General features: G+C 38.4%; 2 protein-coding genes across 9 annotated transcripts in view; one reads left to right on the plus strand and one right to left on the minus strand.

Annotated features, from left to right (window-relative positions):
• The window catches only part of LOC135219935 (Golgi SNAP receptor complex member 2-like), a 107,550-nt gene extending 99,097 nt beyond the window's left edge, over positions 1-8,453 (plus strand). For both annotated transcript variants that reach the window (XM_064257167.1, XM_064257168.1), the window contains exon 5: positions 7,278-8,453. In XM_064257167.1, the coding sequence (XP_064113237.1) occupies positions 7,278-7,520 (243 nt within the window). In that variant the 3' untranslated portion in view covers positions 7,521-8,453. The remainder of the gene's footprint in view (positions 1-7,277) is intronic.
• The window catches only part of LOC135219934 (uncharacterized), a 276,412-nt gene continuing 264,326 nt past the window's right edge, over positions 7,489-19,574 (minus strand). For all 7 annotated transcript variants that reach the window (XM_064257162.1, XM_064257159.1, XM_064257166.1 and 4 more), the window contains exon 6: positions 7,489-18,283. In XM_064257162.1, the coding sequence (XP_064113232.1) occupies positions 18,106-18,283 (178 nt within the window). In that variant the 3' untranslated portion in view covers positions 7,489-18,105. The remainder of the gene's footprint in view (positions 18,284-19,574) is intronic.

A 19,574-nucleotide genomic window follows, 5' to 3' on the forward strand; every position in this document is an offset into this window, starting at 1 on the left:
ACAAAAGTTTTCGGCTGGTAGGCCTATAAGTATTTTTTTCCGCGAATTTTAAAAAAAACTTTTTTGAGCCGACGTATGATACGTCCAATCGGCATACGGGAGGAGACATTTTGACTCGACGTTTAATACGTCCAATCCTTTCTTTTTTGCGTAAGAGGGTTAATGAACCGAAGGGAATTGTATATAGATGAATCAAATTGTTTAAAGAATGGCAAAATTTAGAACATGGGCCTAGAGGTGGAACACCTCGAAGCGACACGAGAACAAGACAATACAGTAGTGTAAATGTTGCTGAGCAACATTCATTTGTGAATTTTGAATTCTAGTGCCTCGTCACGATATTGCTGAACCAGGAATCATGACTAGCTCTACGCTTATGATTGGTGTCTGTTGAATACTTTAGCTGGAGAGGAAGAGATTTTTAAATCTACACTTGAAATCTTTGATAGGTGTCTAATGAATAAGTCTAATGAATAAGCAGACTTATCTTTGATGGATGAGAGATTCAGTTAGGCTTACTCTTTTTGTTTTGTTTTTTATCGGTGGCCAGTGAATACCACGGATAGGGAGGGAAAATGTTTCAATGATGCATGCATTTTTTTCTTCAAAAACCTAAAGAATACATTTTATTGGGAGATACTTTATTAACATCAGCCTAATCCCTCCATCACTCCTATACGCCACCTCCGCTCTCTTCTACATCTCAGGCGACTAGATCCGACTTCTCACTACGAACTCCATCGCGAGAAAGCATCACTAATGATAACGGTTATTTAAAATTACCCGCACCGACAGCAGACGCCTTAAAATGCATGTTTATAAAATATTCTCTGTTCAAAGAAACTTTTATCTTTCATTCCCCAAAATATGTGACACTCATGTTACACCCTGTATGATTGTTGTAGCCATCAAAGAGCAACCCTTTTTGATTTGAATAGCTAGGTCTGAGTAAATTATGTTGAGCAATTATGAAAAGGATAAGAAGAAAGGCAAACATGGCTAATGAAACAAGAATAACAGGAATAATCAAATAAAGCAGATTAATATATATATATTGTCGATTTAAATATTCATTCATTTTACGTATCCGAGAAAGTATACTGCTGAAAATAGACCTAGGCTAATCATGTGTGAAAATCAGAAGTCTAATTTAAGCCCACTAAATGTGTCATGCAAATTATTTTATTGATCAAAGGACAAAATTAGTTTAATTAAACATCGTTTTCAAAGAATGTTAATGCCTTGATGTATTATTTATTGGCTGTAGATGAAATGACAACACCCCAGTGCAGTACGATACGTTGAGTCAAGACTCGAGCGGCAGCAAAGCCAACTTCAAAATGATTAGGTATGCTGTCACGAAGCTAGAATTGAGAATAAATTTAGAAATCGTGGACCCATCGGTATATATTTTCCTTACTTTGCAAAATAAGTATCTTTAATACATTGAATAAGTCTACTCAATTCTAATGTAATTTATTTCAAGTATAGCACCTTTGAAAAGAAATAATCTGGCACCTACATTTGGCAATATTTCCATAACGAACAATGAATTAAGAAACTACGCCAATTCTTCGTTGGCCGACAGTACATGTTGCTTTGTATGTCTTTACCTGTACAGTAGATAATTTTAAATTGATCTAATTTTACCTGCACCGTCTATGAACTAAATAAAAAAACATTGTTTGTTCATGAAAAGGAATTTTAGAACAAAGAGAAAGAGACAGATTAACGTTCTTAAAATCGAGGTTGAGAAGACTTCCAAAAATAGATCAATCAGAAGAGGAAAGAGAGAAATAGTATACATAATCTTCACACTCCTATATTTTTATGCCAACCATGTAATCCTTATTTTAAGGATAAAGTATTAGGCTGACTTTTAAATGAAATTTCAGTAACTTTAATTTTATTTAAAAGTTAGTTTAATACTTAGGGAACATGATTAGGGTCATATTTAGTGTTTAACCCTTAGTGGACAGATAACCTCTTGAGTAACAATAACAGGTTTTGAGTGGTGGACAGATTACCTCCTTGTGAGTTATTATGCGCCATCGATTTGGAGAAATTGGGTGGGAAAGAAGTTCCTTTACAGGTAGTTTCCCTAGTTATCTGCAGGGGTTCCATTTCGACGGCTTGATAACCGAAAATCTGTGATTTTGGGGCTTATGGTGCCGATAATCGGTTAATGGGACCTCTGTTAGGTATGTATCTGCACTAGTTTCTTGTTATCAGCACCGATAATAGAGTATTGGTGCCAATACATACCTAACAGAGGTGTCATTTACCGGTTATTGGGGACTGGAAATTGCAGTTTTTTTATTATCTGCGATATTCGTGTACCATCAAGCTGTCACAACACAACCCCCGCCGATAACCAGGGACTATAATCATCCTCTGCATTTCATTTTCTTAAGGAGTGAAACCAGAGTTCCCAGCAAAGGGCTTTGCAGCACCTCAAACTTCTAACTCGTCTGAAGTCCAGTTCACCAGGCTTCAGCTACAATTTGGCATCAACTACTGTCTGACACCAGCTGCAGGCTCGTTTGGCGCTGGTTACAGCCTGGTGCGATCTCTTGCTCTGAGCCCCAGCTAGCTCCCACCAGTCCAGTATAGCCTGACACCAGATCATTCTCCGAGCATTCATATTGCTCTCCAGCTCGGTGGGAGAATAGGGACCTGTCTATTTGGAGTTTTCAGAGGACTATCCTTTACATATAGCAATATGGTTAGATCCGTTTCATCCACTGACAAGAATGTATACTTACGGACTTTTTACCTTGAGGCACACTCAAAATTAGGAGAGCAGTTTGCCTTCTAAGTAAAGCTAAGGACGTGAAAGTAACCTTCATGAAAGTAACCTTTACCCTTAGCCCCTTAGCTTCGTATTTTTTATGCCAGGTACGTCCATTCTGTCTTCGAACTACTGGGAATATAATCGTTCATCATTTCTCAATAATTTTATGGAAGTTAAAAGTGTTCAGACCATTTCTAGTGACTAGCATGGTATAGTGGAAGGAAGCATAGAATTTTTCCTATTATCTTTTCATCTTGTAATAAGGTGTCGAGTTCTGCAGAGCCAGGTTCAATGTACCTGAGGCACCCACCACTCTCAGTGGATGAGTGTGATTTTATGTCGGTATAGGTGACAATATTGTGTGGTGATTTCAATTTGGTGCTGCGCCCAGGGAAAGGGTGGGCACCTATCATGCTTTACCAGTATTCGGACGTGAATCTTTGTTGTAAAGCTCCCACTTATGTAGTATGTGACACTTAGTTATACCGCCACACCACTAAAGGTTAAGATGAGCATCAACCTGAGGCAGTACGGTATTCCAGTAGCTCTCTTAACTGATAAGGAAACAAGCATTGTATTCAGTGCTAGCAACATTTCTATTTCAATTTATTACATAATTTAATATTTTGTAGGATATGTCCATTTCTCCCAGCTCCTTTCAATGTGTAATCAGCTAAGTAACTACTTGGTAAATTACTTATATAAAAATGACATTTTTGTTATAGAATAATGATTTATATATACTTACCAAGTAATTACAGAATTGGAGCCCACCCTCCTCCCCACTGATGGACATAAGGCATGAACAAACAGCTTTCTGCCAACAGTCGTTCTTATTCTTCCACTAATGAAGCAGAACTGGTGTTACCTGTGAAATTTTGAATTTAAGCTGCAGTATAGTTGGAATGTACTATAGCAATGTAATTACTTGGGAAGTAAATGAGGGCCTTAATCAAAACCACAGGGGCTCAAGAGCCCCCACCACCATAACAGTGTTAAATATTGGCAGAACTGCCAATTCTCCATATCTCTGGCTATGATGTTTGCAACATGGGTATCTGCTGTCTTTATGGTCAAAATTACTGTACAAGCATAGGAAATGAGGAACAATGTCACGTCCAGAGTTGTTGTCACTCGATGCAAGTGGCATGGTGCTTATAAACCAGAGGCTTAGGTGCTGGCTGAGGGAGTGCGAGATGCTTGCTACGTAGGCATCTCTCGTCCAATCAGAAAATTTCTCCGTGAGAAGCATGTCTCAACGACCAATCATGTCCCAGCCATGGTTGTTGTGTTGGTAAGTGTGCAGTATTCTCACTAGTAACAGTATCCACTATTTCTTACAATACACTGTGCCCCTTCACCTCGTTCATCTATTTTCATTACGTATTATTATTATTATGATTACTATTATTTTTATTGATATTATTGCTGTAATAATGTTGGTCTTGATACTGTAATACAGTGGACCCCCGTATTCGCGTTCTCCGGATTCGCGGACTCACACATTCGCCGATTTCTCTCGGGAACGTTTCCCTGCATTATTCGCGGAAAATTCGCAAATTCGCAGTATTTTTCTATGAGAAATATCCACAAATTCCTGTTTTTGTATCAATTTCATCATAAAATGCACTTTTTGTGATAAAACTATTAAAAAAACCAAGTATGAAAATTTTTAGTGGTTTTTCTTAAGTTTTAACTAACAAAATAGGCTGTTTTTAGCGTTTTTTATAGGGGTTCCAAACATTCGCGGATTCTAACTATTCGCGGGGCGGTCTGGTACGCATCCCCCGCGAATACGGGGGGACCACTGTACAAGGAAGGTGCATTGACTTGAGGTAACACTGTTTATGTATGTTTAAAGCACTGGATTTTTTTACACAAACTGAAAAGGGGGGGGCCACATTTCGCTTGCTTGCATGCAACACACCTCACGTTTTTTTAGTTCTGGGTCAAAACATTCTGAAGGGCACGGCTTTCATATGGTACTTGTTTGAAATCGATATGTTTCTTAGAAGTGGAGTTATTGGTGATAAACTTTAGGAGCATTTTTCTCATTTTAAAGAATTTGGTGGTTGAGCCTCTGTGGTTTTAAGGCCCTCATATATGAAACATAATTTTATTCTAAAAATGCCAGGTTTTCTTTGAGGGAAACAGTAATACCCAAGAAATGTATAAGATGTATTAAATTTTATTCTGCATTTCACAAGTAATTGTACCACAAAAAAAAATTTTCACATGTTTTGTATCCTATGACCTATATAGTATATACTAGTGCGATAGTAAAAGTATATAAATCAACATTTTATATACACAGACAAATAAATGAGATGTAAGGAGACCACATCATTTAACAGCAACCTTCTTGAATGGTCCTTAATAAGCCATACGACATACTTAGGGGAGTTAACAGGAATATCACAAGCCTTAGGAATGTTTTTTTTTTAAGTGCTTTGTTATTTTTTAAAATCAGGTTGCAGTGCATTCATGTCACTTTGTCATATTTTCATTTGGAATGTTGAGGAGTAAGCTTATTCATATGTAGTGGTAGTTAACCCTTTAACGCCGATTGGACATATTAAACATAGATATAAATTGTCTGTTGGGTGCCGATTGGACGTTTGGTACGTCGATATAAGAAAAGTTTTTCTTTTTAAATTCGCGGAAAGAATAGTTATAGGCCTACTAGGCGAAAACTTTTGAATCATGCGCCTTGGGGATGCTGGGAGCTCACAGATCAAGGCGTTGTTATGTTTACAATCGTTACGCAGGCGCGCAAGCACGAATTTCTTTCTTATGCACTAAAAAGTATCAGCGACACATCTCAGAAATTATTTAGTCACTTTGACATAATTTTTGCACCATTTTAAATTAGCCGTTACATGGAGTATTATATATGAAAACGTGTGCAATTTCATGTAGAATACAACTAAAAACAACTCATGGTTGTAGCTTTTATCAGTTTTGAAATATTTTCATATAAATAACGATGTGCCAAAATTTCAACCTTCGGTCAACTTTGACTCAACCGAAATTCAACAAATTGGAAGTCTCTAACACAATATTTCGATTTGTGGTGAATTTATGAAATAAACTTTTTCCTACGTCCCTGCGGTAACTCTTCTGAAAAATCATAAATTTTTTCGTCCAATTGTCGTAATGTTTGTACCATTTTAAATTAGCCGTTACATAAAGTTTTATATATGAAATGTGCACAATTTCATGTAGAATACAACAATAAACAACCTATGGTTGTAGCTTTTATCAGTTTTTGAAAAATATTTTCATATAAATAAAGATGTATAAGAAAAAATTCATCCTTCGGTCAACTTTAACTTGACCAAATTGGTCAAAAAATGCAATTGTAAGCTGTAACACTTACACTTACAGTCTAGTAATATTCAATCAATTACCTTCATTTTGCAACAAACGGGAAGTCTCTTGCACAATATTTCGATTTATGCTGAATTTTTGAAAACTGCTTTTTTTTACGTCCGCGTCGTTACGAATTCATGCATCATTTTGTGATAATATTTTCTCTGTGTTGCCTTGATCGTTTTACAATGTGTTATATACCAAAATGATTGCAATTTAGTGTACAATACAACGGGAAAAAAATTAACTCGTTAGCTTTAACCGTTTTGCTCGCAGCACGATTTGAATACAATTTATATATGAAATTTTGTTTTCGCGCTATCATATATCCCATTATTTTTATATGATAATGATATTTTTTTTCATGTTCTGATGGCTTGCATTCTAAACTTCACGCAATAAAAAAAAAAGGAGCCAAAAATGAACTCTTAATCTTGAAAACTAAGCGTGCTGTGATTTTTTGAAAAAACATTTTTTCTGCTTCGGCGCTCACTCCCAGACCCCGCCGGCATACGATTTTTATTATACCCCTTCGGCGTTAAAGGGTTAATTAGATAGCACTTAACTATATAAAGTGAAGACCAACATTTTATAATTTCCAGGATTTGGTATGAGACGAAAATTCTGGTTATATCATTATCAATATTTTGAGTAAAGAGCAGTTTATACTTAGGTGTATTACTTGATTTGGTAATTCTACTTCTGGCAAATTTACTGCAGGCTAAATGTTGATACAGGTATATATGTATCACAAAAGGTTTATGTTTCTCATGTTCAGAACAAGTAAGTATGAAATTTCATTTTGGTAAGGAAAAACATTAGCTGCATTGTAGTTGCTCTTTCAAATACGTATAACAAAGTTTGCCCATTATATACATAACTTTTGTAAACATTTTGAGCAGCACAACAGAAAATATGGATATTTAGGCAATGATGTTTTAATTTTTGTGTAAGTCTTTGCTTCTTTACGTTATGCAGTAAATTTCAGTGGATATGATTTAAGGTATTCGAAATAGACTCATGCTGAAATTCTGAAATTTTGCCAGGGAATTTAGTTGAGCAGACATTTACTTTTGTTCAAAATTTATTTCACATGTTCTTTTTCTTTCAGAATGCAAATAGAGATGTTGATGACTTGTTAGGGGTAGGCACATCAGTCCTACAAGGCATACGTGATCAAGGAAAAACTTTAAAAGGAGCTCATAAACGTGTTCTAGATCTTGCCAATACACTAGGTCTTTCTAATACAGTGATGCGAATGATTGAGAGACGATCGACACAAGACAAATACATTCTTTTTGGTGGAATGGTTCTAGTGCTACTTTGTTTATATTTTGCTCTTCGTTACTTGTAAGATTCATTGTCTTATAGTTATTGATGATAAAACATTATTTTTCACATAAATGTGGCACATTTATACAGTATTCACATTTGGAGATGTTTTTATACAGAAAGATACAAACTTGAAAGATTGTGTTGTATTTATACAAACTGGTACAGACTTAAAAACTGCGAAGCATTGAGCATTGTTGGAAAGTTTCTATAATTCTAAAAGTGAAAAATGTAGTCAGCTAATATATGTACTATATGTGAAATAATGACAAAAAATGATAAATGCTGTGCTATTTTGAGATTATACATAAAAGGGCTGTTTGAAATTAAGGTGCTAGCATATATTGTACAGTGTATTAATTGTAATATGTAAAAGTTATGGTTATTATTGAAATGAAAGAATTATAAAAACTGGTTTATCAGATTACTAGAAATAAGGTAAAGATATTACTTATTTTTGTTAATGGCTTCTTTATATTACGTAGTCACAAAATGGATTGTATAGAATGTCATTGCATATTAAGTGTTCCATGGTCAGGATTAGGTAGAACGCTGAGAACTCTATGTCCCTGACAATGCAGTGATGGTTCACAATGATTTGATAAGATAAATCAACATTATATGATATGAATTTCATCCAAAATTGGTTATTAGTAATGGATTAGTAGTAGTATGGCCTTTCAGTTGTAGAAGAGTATTGTTATGCATAAGATTTAAAATTTGTATTATTTAATACTGTGGCACCTCGACTTCATGGAAAATGGTGGAGTGGGATGTTCACCCCTCCCTATAGGAACAAAATATGTTAAAATAACAAAGATTTACTTGTGCTATACTAGCAAACTTGGAGATGATAAGCAAAGTAACATTGTTAAAAATGTTATTTAAAAATTTTGCATCAGATTTTGTTGTCATGTGTTGTATTATTAAAACTAATTAGTATTATAATATTTTATATTTAATTTTATTACACAACAACATTGAGATGAACAATATTAACCCCTCGGCTGCAAACCTGTTTTTGGCACTAGTGATGAGAGCAGCATCCTGCAAATCGCATAATTGACTAATCTCCCTTTTATAGTTAGTTAGGTTCTTTTTTCTTATTCTTTGCTATTTACCTTCCGTAATATTACACAGTAATATTATATTATTATTATGAATATGCTAATATGTTTGTAATTATTCAAATACTGAATTATGTAGCTTTTATAAGTAATTCATTCATGTGTGATACCTCTCTAAGCATGGAGTAAAAGTAATGCCATCTTCGTTTTTCAGTACAAAAATCTGTATTACAAATTTTGAACATTTACTTTCGACTATAACTATAACTATGATGTAATAACCATAAACTATCAGAACTATATGAGAGTTGTTCATACACAGAACAAACAAGGGAGCTTAATATTAAGATAAATCTTCTAGTGCCAGCTGTAAACCGGTAAAAAATTTGATACAATTGTATATGCAAGGAACTGGTGGCATCTATCCCCTGTCATGAGTTAGGTGGAACAGCCACCGACCGAAGTTGGGCCTTGTGACATCTCAGTTTTCTAATTACTACCTTTTGAGTGATGACGTCTTGTTCGCTCTCTCCTCCTAAAGCTGGTTCTTTGTTTACCCGTGTTTCTTTCTGTGCTTCGTGGGTTTTATGTGCGTGTGATAAACAATTGAGTTATCACAGATTTCCTTAACCCTTCTACAAGCTCGACCACTAAATCCAGGAAACCTCAGAGGTTATGCCCCGGTGTAGGTGGTTTCCCTTGTTCACACTTCCTAGCTTCCATGAATATGGATCCTTATTCAGAATGTTCTTGGTCACTAGGTAGTAGAAGAGGTTCTCCAAGAAGGGTCTCCTTCATGTTTTGTTGAGTCCCCTCTTGAGGCTAACCCTCCCTGTTCTTCCAACAAATTATCGAGGGATGTATCAGGAGGGGGATCACCATTTTGTCTCTCATTCCAGCCTGTGATGCATAGATGGCAAGTGTTTGGGCATCGCTAGGCCTATCAGGAGTATGTCCCACTGCTTGGCTTCACACTACCCAGTACCATCTACCATGGCTGTCCCTACTCCCCCGGGCCTCCACTATATTGGGTCTCATGCTGTGACATCAAGTGGGATGCAGATGGTACCATGGTACCAACGGTGCATTGTTTAAGGTCGCTATTGTCTTGCCGACAGTAGTACCAACATCATCTCTCTTGATTTATCTGCTAGTGACGTCACCATCAGCTTTGCCTACGTTAGTGATGCTACAGCCTGCCAATACAAGGATGTCCTCAACTACCGTGTCTGCGGATTTCCTAGTCAAGACGGTGTTAGAAAGACTGGATTTGGTGATTGAAGAGTGTAATTGTGCTTATAAGAAGAAGAGAAGTGTACCTTCTGCATCAATCTCTTCTTTTTCCTCTTCGTCATCGTCGCAGTTGTCCATTTCCCCCGTATGGCCTCCAGTCAAGCATTGGAGAATGGGGGACTTTGTGTCTGATCCTAGTGCCAAGAAAAGGACTATTTCTTCTTCTTTGAACCAGGATAGTCACATCCCAGTCAAGAGATATGTTCCATAATCGGCAGTGGCTCTGAAGTTGTCAGTTGCTCATGGACATGGTTCGCCCATGTCCATTCATCCTCAGAAGGCTCTGGATTGTGACTTTACTGCTGTGGATGATGTTGGGGCATCTACAAATTCCATATGGACATATGTGGAAGGCCTCTTGCTAACATGGAATGTGATGTAGTACCTGTATCACCTGTTCAGCCTGTTAGAAGTTTAGAGGAAGGATGTCAAGCTCTAATCAAGGAATCCCAGGTTACAGATTCTTCTGATAACATCCATGCAGTGGTGATTGTCCATGCTGTTTCTAGGCTTACAGGGGATGGTATTAGTAGTTGTCCACTGGACCGTCAATCCAGTGGAACAGTTGGACATGGGAGAATCAAATGTTCAGGATTGGGGAGCAGGGACCATGACCGACATTAGTCTTCCCGGCCCGTGGACGTGACACGACCAGGTTATGGGAAGATTCACATTCACCGTGAGAGGGAGATTCTTTGTTGCCCAGAGCGAGTCTCCAAAGAGAGTCTTCAAGATCTTCCTGTGCCCTCCACTTAGGCTGGTCACCCACATGAAGTGGAGGATTTGGATAACCAGGATTCCTTTCCTTTAATGCAGAAGTTAAAAATCTAATTCGTCAGTGCAATAACCTCTAAGAGGACTGAAACTCCTTCCACAATCACTCCTATAGGTATTAAAGTGCTGCTTAGTACCTAAGAAGGAGGTTAAGACTTCCTTTGAGTTGCCATGCTCCCGTCATGTGGATTAAGTTCTTCGGCAGGTGAATTTGTTGATTGCGAACTGGGATAACTTGTTAAGGTCGAACAGATCTTCAAGTTTCTTCCAGATTCTCTTCTTCATCATAGGAGATATTATATGACACCTATTGTTCTACTACTTAGAAGGTATATTAATCTAGAGCCCATTTTTTTATCATGTTAGGATAGTAAGTTCCTCTCTTAACAAGTCAAGAAGCGGCTACTTTAGAGATGATGACAACTTCAATCTTCCAGACAGCATCTTGGTTGGATTTATGGTCTACAGCTGTGGCCAAAATTACTTTTGCAAGCTTTGACAAGGAGTTCGGTGGATGAGACAGTTTTTATTAGATTGCTTCAACCTGGGTCTAAGGCCCTTCAACCTGGGTCTAAGGCCATCTCATACATAAGAAATCTGAGTGTGAATGTATGGGCAAATATTCTTTTGATGAGAAGGGATGCAGCCCTACCCAAGGTGGCCCAGACATTAGATGTAGAGTCCTTATTGTCTCTAAGGAATGGTGATATCTCAAGTATCAACTGCTGTTGCTGAAGGATACGTTGGAGGTGGCCACAGACAGATGTAGGACAGATACGAATGATAATCTAGTACAGCAGGCAGGAAGTAAATCTGCTGCGACTAGACCTAATGTCAGGAGACACCAAACAACCTAAACAGAAGAAGACTGTGAGATCAGCTCCTGCACCTGAACCTTCTCAATTGGTCTCTTTTAATGAAGAAGCCTGCTCAACAATGGCCCTTTTAGAGCAGCTGCCTCTCCCCACTCATTGCCACCAGTTGGGGGATGTCTGGTGAGCCACTGGGCCATGTGGCAGACTTAATGGGGCAGAACTGTAGATAGTAGATGTCCTTCAGATAGATTATCTACTCCCATTCGACTTCACTTCTCCTCTTTCACATCACCCTTTCCTGCACCTGTCTTACAATTAAAAATCTCAAAAACACCTAGTGCTGCAAGTAAAGCATCCTTCGCCAGGTTTCTACAGCCGAATATTTCTGGTTACAAAGGCCAATGGTGATTGGAGGACAATCATAGATCTGTCAATGTTGAACATGTTTTTAGTCAGGAAGACAAAGTTCAAAATCGAGACTCCACAAACAGTCTATGCAAAGTCAGGGACAACAACTTTATCTGACTTTACACTTGAAGGACACCTACTTCCAGATCCCCATGCATCCTTTCTCGGAAGTTTCTTCACTCCATTCTTGGGGAAAAGGTGTTCCAATTCAAGGTTCTTTGATTCAGTTTGACGTCTCCGCAGGTGTTCACAAGAATATTAGCTTTGGTGTTGGCATGGGCTCACTCTCAGGGGATCAGACTTCTAAGATCTCTTGACGACTGGCTGGTCTTAGCGAGTTCCAAGGAAAAGCTTAGGCTTTGTGGTAAATCTGGAAAAGTCAAATCTAATCCCGAGTCAGAAGATTCTTAACCTGGAAAAAGTGATAGACTCTGCTACGTTGAGTGTTTTTCTATCAGAGCAGAGGAATGAGAAGTTCAGGACAGTAGCTCTTACTTTCTGTCTGAACGATCAATACTAGCGGAACAGCGGCAGGATGTTCTAGGCCTGTTGACTTCTCAGGCGAAACTCATTCCTTAAAGCTACCTGCCCATACAACCGTGACAGTGGAGACTAAAGGAGTCTAGGTCTCCAGCAAGAGATTCCCCTCACATCCAGGTCCCTTTGTCCTCACAGGTTAGAAGTGATCTACTGTGGCAGGGGTTGGATGACAACAATCTAACAGTAGGGATGTCCCTCAATTCAACCCCTCCAGAACTTTCCTGTTCTCAGGTGCTTCTTCTGAAGGGTGGGGACTTATCTAGAGGACCTACTGACCTCCGGGGAGTGGAGTCAGCAGGACAGTCAACTGCACATCAATGTGCTAGAGATGAAGACAGCTTTTCTAGCACTTTAGGAGTTTCAGGAGAGGGTGACAGGGCACTCTGTTCTACTGATGTCAGACCACAATGATAGTAGCTCACGTGAACAAGCAGGGGGGGGACTGGTGTCTCACCAACTTCATCCAATAACGTCTAGTTACATCAGTGGGCAGTAGACAACTCGGTGGACCTGATGGCCAGGTACATTCCAGACAAAAGGAATATAATGGCCGACAAGCTAAGCAGGAAAAACCAGATCCTGGGAACAGAGTGGTCTCTGCACCAGTAGATTGCAGACAGGCTGTTTTGTCTATGGGGAGACCAAAGATAACCTCCTTGCTACAAAATTCAGCAGGAAGCTAGAAGTCTGCTGTTCAGTAGTCCTAACAGGAAACTAGAGTAGTATCAGACATGTTTGAACAGCAGAGGATGCTCTGCAACATCCATGGGACAACCTGGATGTGCATGGGGTTTCTCCACTTTGCCTGATTCGCCATGTCCTGAACAGTGATGGGGTTCCACAATCTCAAGATGACTCTGATAGCTCATTTATGGTCCCAAGCAGAATGATTTCCGGGTCTGCTGTCACTGCTTTGAGAGGTACCATGAGAGAAACCTCCCTGGCACAATCTACTTTGTCAACTTCATGCGGAGAGGTATCATCAGTCGATAAAGTCCCTCTATCTCTTCACAGATGGAGACTACCAAGTATCTCCTGCAAACAAGAGGCTTTTCTCAAAGAACAGCATTATCTCAGAAAGTCCTCCACATCTGTGTACCAGGAAAAGTGGTCTATCTACTGTGATTAGTGTTATAGGTGGGGTACCTCTCCTCTAGCTGATTTCTTGGTTTTCCTCAGAACAGAAAAACGATTTTCTGTTTCAACTACAAAGAGCTGCAGGGCTGCTTTAGCTTTAGTTGTATGTATGAAGGATGTAGAAATAACTACATCTTGGGAGATATCTATGCTGATTAAGAGCTTTGAGCAGTCTTGTTCCCCTAGTGGGATTTGAGACTTGTATGGACCAGCCCTGTCGTATGATGTCAAACCTACTGGGAGTTGATGATAGCTTCGTCTCCTTTTCTATACCTTCTGTGGGAGACTGTTCACGATGACCCCAATGAAATGTTGCTATGACCTGTCAGAATACTGTGTGGTTACTAAAAAGAACTCAACATCTCGGACCAAGATGTATAAAACTTTTTGTTGGCTAAGGCTGGGTCAAGAAAGAAATTCAAGAATACAATCTCGTTCTGGATACGAGAAACGATCAGGAATGCTTATTCGTCATTATCAGTTGCTTCAGCCATTATCAGGCATGCAAAAGCACATGATTTCATAGAGCCGAGTTCCTTTTCAGCATTCAGGAAAAATTTACCTGGTCTTAGAATACTGAATACTGGTCTATGGCGTCACCAAACCACATTCACTTCCTTCTTACTGAATAATATTGCCCATAAGTCCTTGGACACTTTTTCCTTGGGTTCTGTGGTGGCTGCTTGTCCAGTGCCCCTGGCGGGACAGGTTGTATTAAGCCTAAGATGATAGTGTGAAAGGGAAATAAATGAGATGACAGGGGTCTTTTCTTATCTTCTTTGTCTTGTTTACCTATGGGCAGTATGAAGATTTATCCATCATGAACTGGAATGGGCATGATACAGGTGATACAGGGTGACTGCAGTGGCCATGCTGTTAGAGTAATCCTTAACCCTCACAGTCCGGGGTAATATACGCTAATGCATTACACCCATGATGGGGCTAAATTTAAAGGAAAAACTCAAAAAGAAACTCATCAGTGGAAAGAGGAAGATAAAAAAAATGTTAAAAAATTTCTGTACCTTCCATGGGAAGTTGAAAGTAAATATTTCCTACCCTTGAGGGCCTCTTTCCCCCTAAGAAAGTTGTAAAATGATGCTAATTTTACAGTTATGTGTTCTTTCTAATCTTTATTTGATTTTATTTGGTCAAATTAAAATTACAGCTCAGAAAGTATCATAACAGATAAGAATTAAAACCAGGAACAAATTCTGAGTATATATTTATTGTAAAATATTTATGACTTGTCCTTGGATGGAAGGTTGTGACAGCATTCTCCTTATCCACCTAAATTTAGCAAGACTGAATGTCTTTCAGTTCACTCCAACTCATATAAGGCAATCTGAAGAGTTGCCAATAGTGATGAATGGTATTAGGAACATTTTCCCCCAAAATTCATTCAAACTGTGTGGCGACAAATCTTGAACATATATGTAAGCTACTCATCCACAAGGGATTAGTGAATGAAGTTACCATTCAGTAGCAAAACATTCCTTCTTCAGCAAGGAAAGATAGTGATGATAACAAACCTACATAATTTGCTACATTGGTTTGTTATTTGGACAGATAGCTTTTCATCTTCCGTTTACGCAATGAACTATGGCATTGTATGAAAACCCAAGTCTGAAAATAGGATCTACACATTATCCAAGGTTCAGAGGTGTAGGTCTTCTTTCTTAGATTTCTCTTAAATAAGAATAAATGACCTGGTGTGGCAAATCTCCAGTTTGTTAATGATACTACTTACCTCCCACCAAGAGGTAAATCTATCTTAAATGTTAAGACCCCAGGTTTGTTCCGTACCTCCCACCAAGAGGTAAGTTTATCTTAATGTTAAGACCCCAGGTTTCTTCCGTGTAAGAACAAATAATAAATTTTAAAAATAATTTGTATTTTTCATAAGTAACAAACCTGTGGTCTTAACATTTAAGGCCTACCTCTAACCACCCCTCTAACAGTTTAACCTGGGTTGGAAGAATAACCGAGGGGCCAGGAGGCCCACAACTTAGGTCGGTGGCTGTTCCCCCCCAACTTGTGACAGAGGACAGATGCCACCAGTTCCTTGCATATACATTTCTATTGAAATTTTTACTGGTTTCCAGCTGGCACTAGAAGATTTATCCTAATGTTAAGACTGCAGGTTTGTTAGTTATGAAAAATTATAAAATATTTAATGAATTTGTCATTTCAGGATTGCTGCTATCACCATAATTTCTAAATAAAAGTCTCAGTACAGGAAGTCCCTAGTTATTTTGGGGGAGCGGTGTTCCATTCCCAATGGTGTAATGATAACCGAAAATTGACAATAACAGCACTCATTGGCATCACTGCTAAGTGGGGATCAGCATCAAAAAGCAGAGATCGGTGCATATTGCCGCCAAAAATCCAGTCATCGTTGTCGCTAGCCAAGTGCCATAAAACCAGATTGCCGATAACTGGGGACTGCCTGCACTACTAAATCAAGAGAAAATTCATCCCTCCATAACATTTTGATGGTTACTGACAGTCTGGCTATTGTCCTGTTATTATCCTGTTAATTGGAAATCAAATGTTGTTAGCACAAGCATAGAGAATACAAGCTTGAAATTTACAAGGAGAGGTTAATAGAAAGTAGCTTGATAAAATCATTGCAAGTAAATGATAATGGAAAGTCCTGTTAATGCATTAAATGAAGGCTGGCAATTATATTAACATGCTTAGCTCAGACCATAAGAATGGCCTAAAAAGAAATGAGACTACATTCCATTCTGTTAGCATAGTTCATTATAATACAGGCATCCACGACTTACTACTGGCATTTCGGTTTATAGCACCGTTGTCTGGTTATTGGTGGCTTAGCCTAAGTGCTGAGAGTGCCGCAAAATACAAACAAAGATTGTGCATCTTTTCCTTGACTTTTAAAAAGTTAGCCTTTACTTTGCTGTATCCAATAGTAATATTGTATGTAGTCATATATTACTGTTGCATTATAAATACAAACAAACTGATAATGTTATGGTTTGGAAAATCACCTGATGGAGGTATGCTTATTTTGCCACATTTAACTCTATTCAGAGCGATTTTCTTGCTTCTATTTAATGTAAAGTAAACTCTATTTAAATGGAACAAAGTTATGTTTCGTTATATGAAGTGTTTTAAATTCGAAATATGACTTAAATAAATTCTAAATATGACTTAAATAAAATAGTTTATTTCGCTGCATTTAACACAATAGAGTGGTTTTCTTGCTTATATTTAGCATAAATTAATCTTTAGAAACTATTAATATACGACAAGGTTACGTTTCATTATATGAAGTGTTTTAAAGTCAAAATATAACTTTAAAAAACATCATCTTGTGAACTACATTTCGTTATTTATTTTCGTTAATAGAAGGCTCTGGGAGTGTTTTTTTCTTTTTTTAATGAAGATTCCTTTCGCTATTTTTACCCTATTTCATCAGGATACGAGATTTGTGTATTTATCTTTTATTGGTGTGAAAACAACAGTAAAATCTGTTCTTTCATGCCCAGCCTTTTTTATTAAAATACTTTTTTCTCCACTATTATTTACAGTCGAGTTTCATCCATGTTACTGAGCTAAGATAATTTATAGTCATTAGCAGTGTGAATATGGTTTTATTAGCTTCTGCTACAAATGCAGCTTAAATTTAGCAGTACTATATTTCCGTACCGTTATTTTTACCATAGCAAATAAATGTATATAATGTAAAAATATATCAGTCCTATTCTACATAATGTCATTTGCAACAAAACTACGGTAATTATTTACTATCATACGATGGCTGAAATGCAAGCAAAACATTATCAAATTCGGTTCAGTTGTTGTAGGAAAACAACTGTTTTCATTCAGTTATTTATGGCTGTAGCATTTAAGCAACGAATATAATGTTACTACAATACTTTTATCATTCTCTTTTGCTTTTTAAACTTAATTAACTAAAAGATATGATAAATAGAGACGGAGAAAAGTTAGTATTCTTTAAAAGGTGATTTTTTTTCTCTCTCATTGTAGTCAAAGATTTGCCAGTAAGTTCATCAAATCTGCCATTAAAAATTTACAGAAGTATCATGCAGACCATAGTTAATGATTAGGCAAATGAAATTCCACATTTTCATTAAAGAGTTATTACATATTAGGGCAAACTGTTTGGCCAAGACACTCTCTAAGGCATTGTTAACCAGTCTAGGTCACCGTAAGGTGGATTGTGGCGCCCGTAGACTTTTGAATTTCGGTTACAGACTATTTTCGGTTACCATCAAGCCCCAGGAACGGAACCCGCTGGTAACCGGGGGCTGCCTGTAATTAGTTATTATTATTATAAAGGATTAGTTTATCAGACCTATGAGCTTAACAACGACTCTTCTCGGGCTGGTTGCCTGTAATTAGTAACTGTGTGTAATATCACTATGTATTTGTAATTAATGTTCATATTCAGTATTATTAAATGAGCAAATAATTCGGTTGAAGTAGGACTACAAGGTGAATGTTAAAACATTATGATATAAATTTCTCCCAACAACACTGGCAAAATTAATTCAGCAGCATAAACACCATTGTGAAGAAACTGATTTTAACAACTTATTTTCATGAATGGCCTTTTACTTCCCCAAGGAAGATATTCAAAACTTAGTGTGTTTGGAACAGCTGGAGCAGATTTTAGAGATGAAGTAGCTGCACTATGCCCTAAAGCACTGCACTCGCTCACAGATTTTCCATGCAACATTCCACAAATGAACCCAGCTGCAAGGCTGAAATGGAAGAAAAATCTATGAGTAACTTGATCATTAATATTCTTGTATATTTAATTATCAATCAATTAAAAATAGAAACCTATGTATTATATACACAAAATTTACTTATATAGAAATAGGTTTTGTTCCTACATAATTACAGACCCTCGTTGTTCCTACAAAATATACAAACCTCGACGTTTCCTACATAATATACAAACACTTGGTCCTTTACAATAGGAATTACTTAAGGTGAAGCCTGGACATGGCTGCTGAACTTTCAAACAAGGTAGTTCGGTAGTTAACTACCAGCTGGGAGGGACCCGACTGGACGTGAGCATTCCAATTTGCTTTCGGCCATTGTCGAGAAAAGTATTTCTCATCACTCTCTGCCTGGTGGGATCTTTGTTTTTGTGCGATACTAGTGTGTAATAGTGTTTTGATTACATCCAACAATGCAAACCCATTGGCCAAGAAGACTGCCTTCTCCTGGTGAGTGTGTCCTGGGGTTGGCATTAAGAAGTGCAGGAATTTCCACTCACTTGTGGATGATGACCCCCATGCCCTTTGCTCATATTGCTGGGGGCAGGAGTGCACTAAATCTAGTAGTACTTGTGCGGAGTGTTGTGACCGGTCTCTTGAGCAGTGGGGGAAGTTTTACGGGAGGAAGCGATACCGGAGGAAGGCGGGCAAGGCTTCGTCTGGGGGGTAACGCGCCCAATGATGCTCTTGGGTGCTGATCCTTTGTAATTGTATCTCATTCCTGGCAAATGTCCCATGGTCGCTGTTTCTCCTTCGGGAAATCTCGCCCTCGGGAGGAAGAACGTGCTGAGTGTGCATGTGTGCTCCTCTGAGGGTGCTGCTGGCACCTACCCTGTTCCCTCTAATTACTCGGGCTTTATTGGGAGGGGCGAGGCGGACAGGAGGAACTCTGCAGAGTGCTCACCCCAGAGTTCAGCAGCGAGGGCCTATGTTCCTGGTGAGGCCTTAGGGTCACACCAGATGTATGCCCGCATTGTTCAGGATGGATCTATGGGGTCTGGTGAGGTTCTCCCTCCTATATTTAGAGTTGTTCAGGAGGATTGCACTCTTGAAGGTCTCGAGGGTCCTCTGCCTCGAGGTGCAGACACCCCCGAGATACACAGAGGACGTTTGGTGAGATCGTGGTGCTGATGAACTCAGGGAAGCGACCACAGCCTCTGCAGTAGATCGCCCTTCTCGTCTTGAATTCTTTTTCGGGTCCTAAGAAGGAACCCAAGGTTTCGACTAGGCTGCCATGGTCTGCTCTTGCTGACCGTATCCTAGACCA

The sequence above is a fragment of the Macrobrachium nipponense genome, chromosome 1 (genome assembly GCF_015104395.2).
Source record: "Macrobrachium nipponense isolate FS-2020 chromosome 1, ASM1510439v2, whole genome shotgun sequence".
Lineage (NCBI taxonomy): Eukaryota > Metazoa > Arthropoda > Malacostraca > Decapoda > Palaemonidae > Macrobrachium > Macrobrachium nipponense.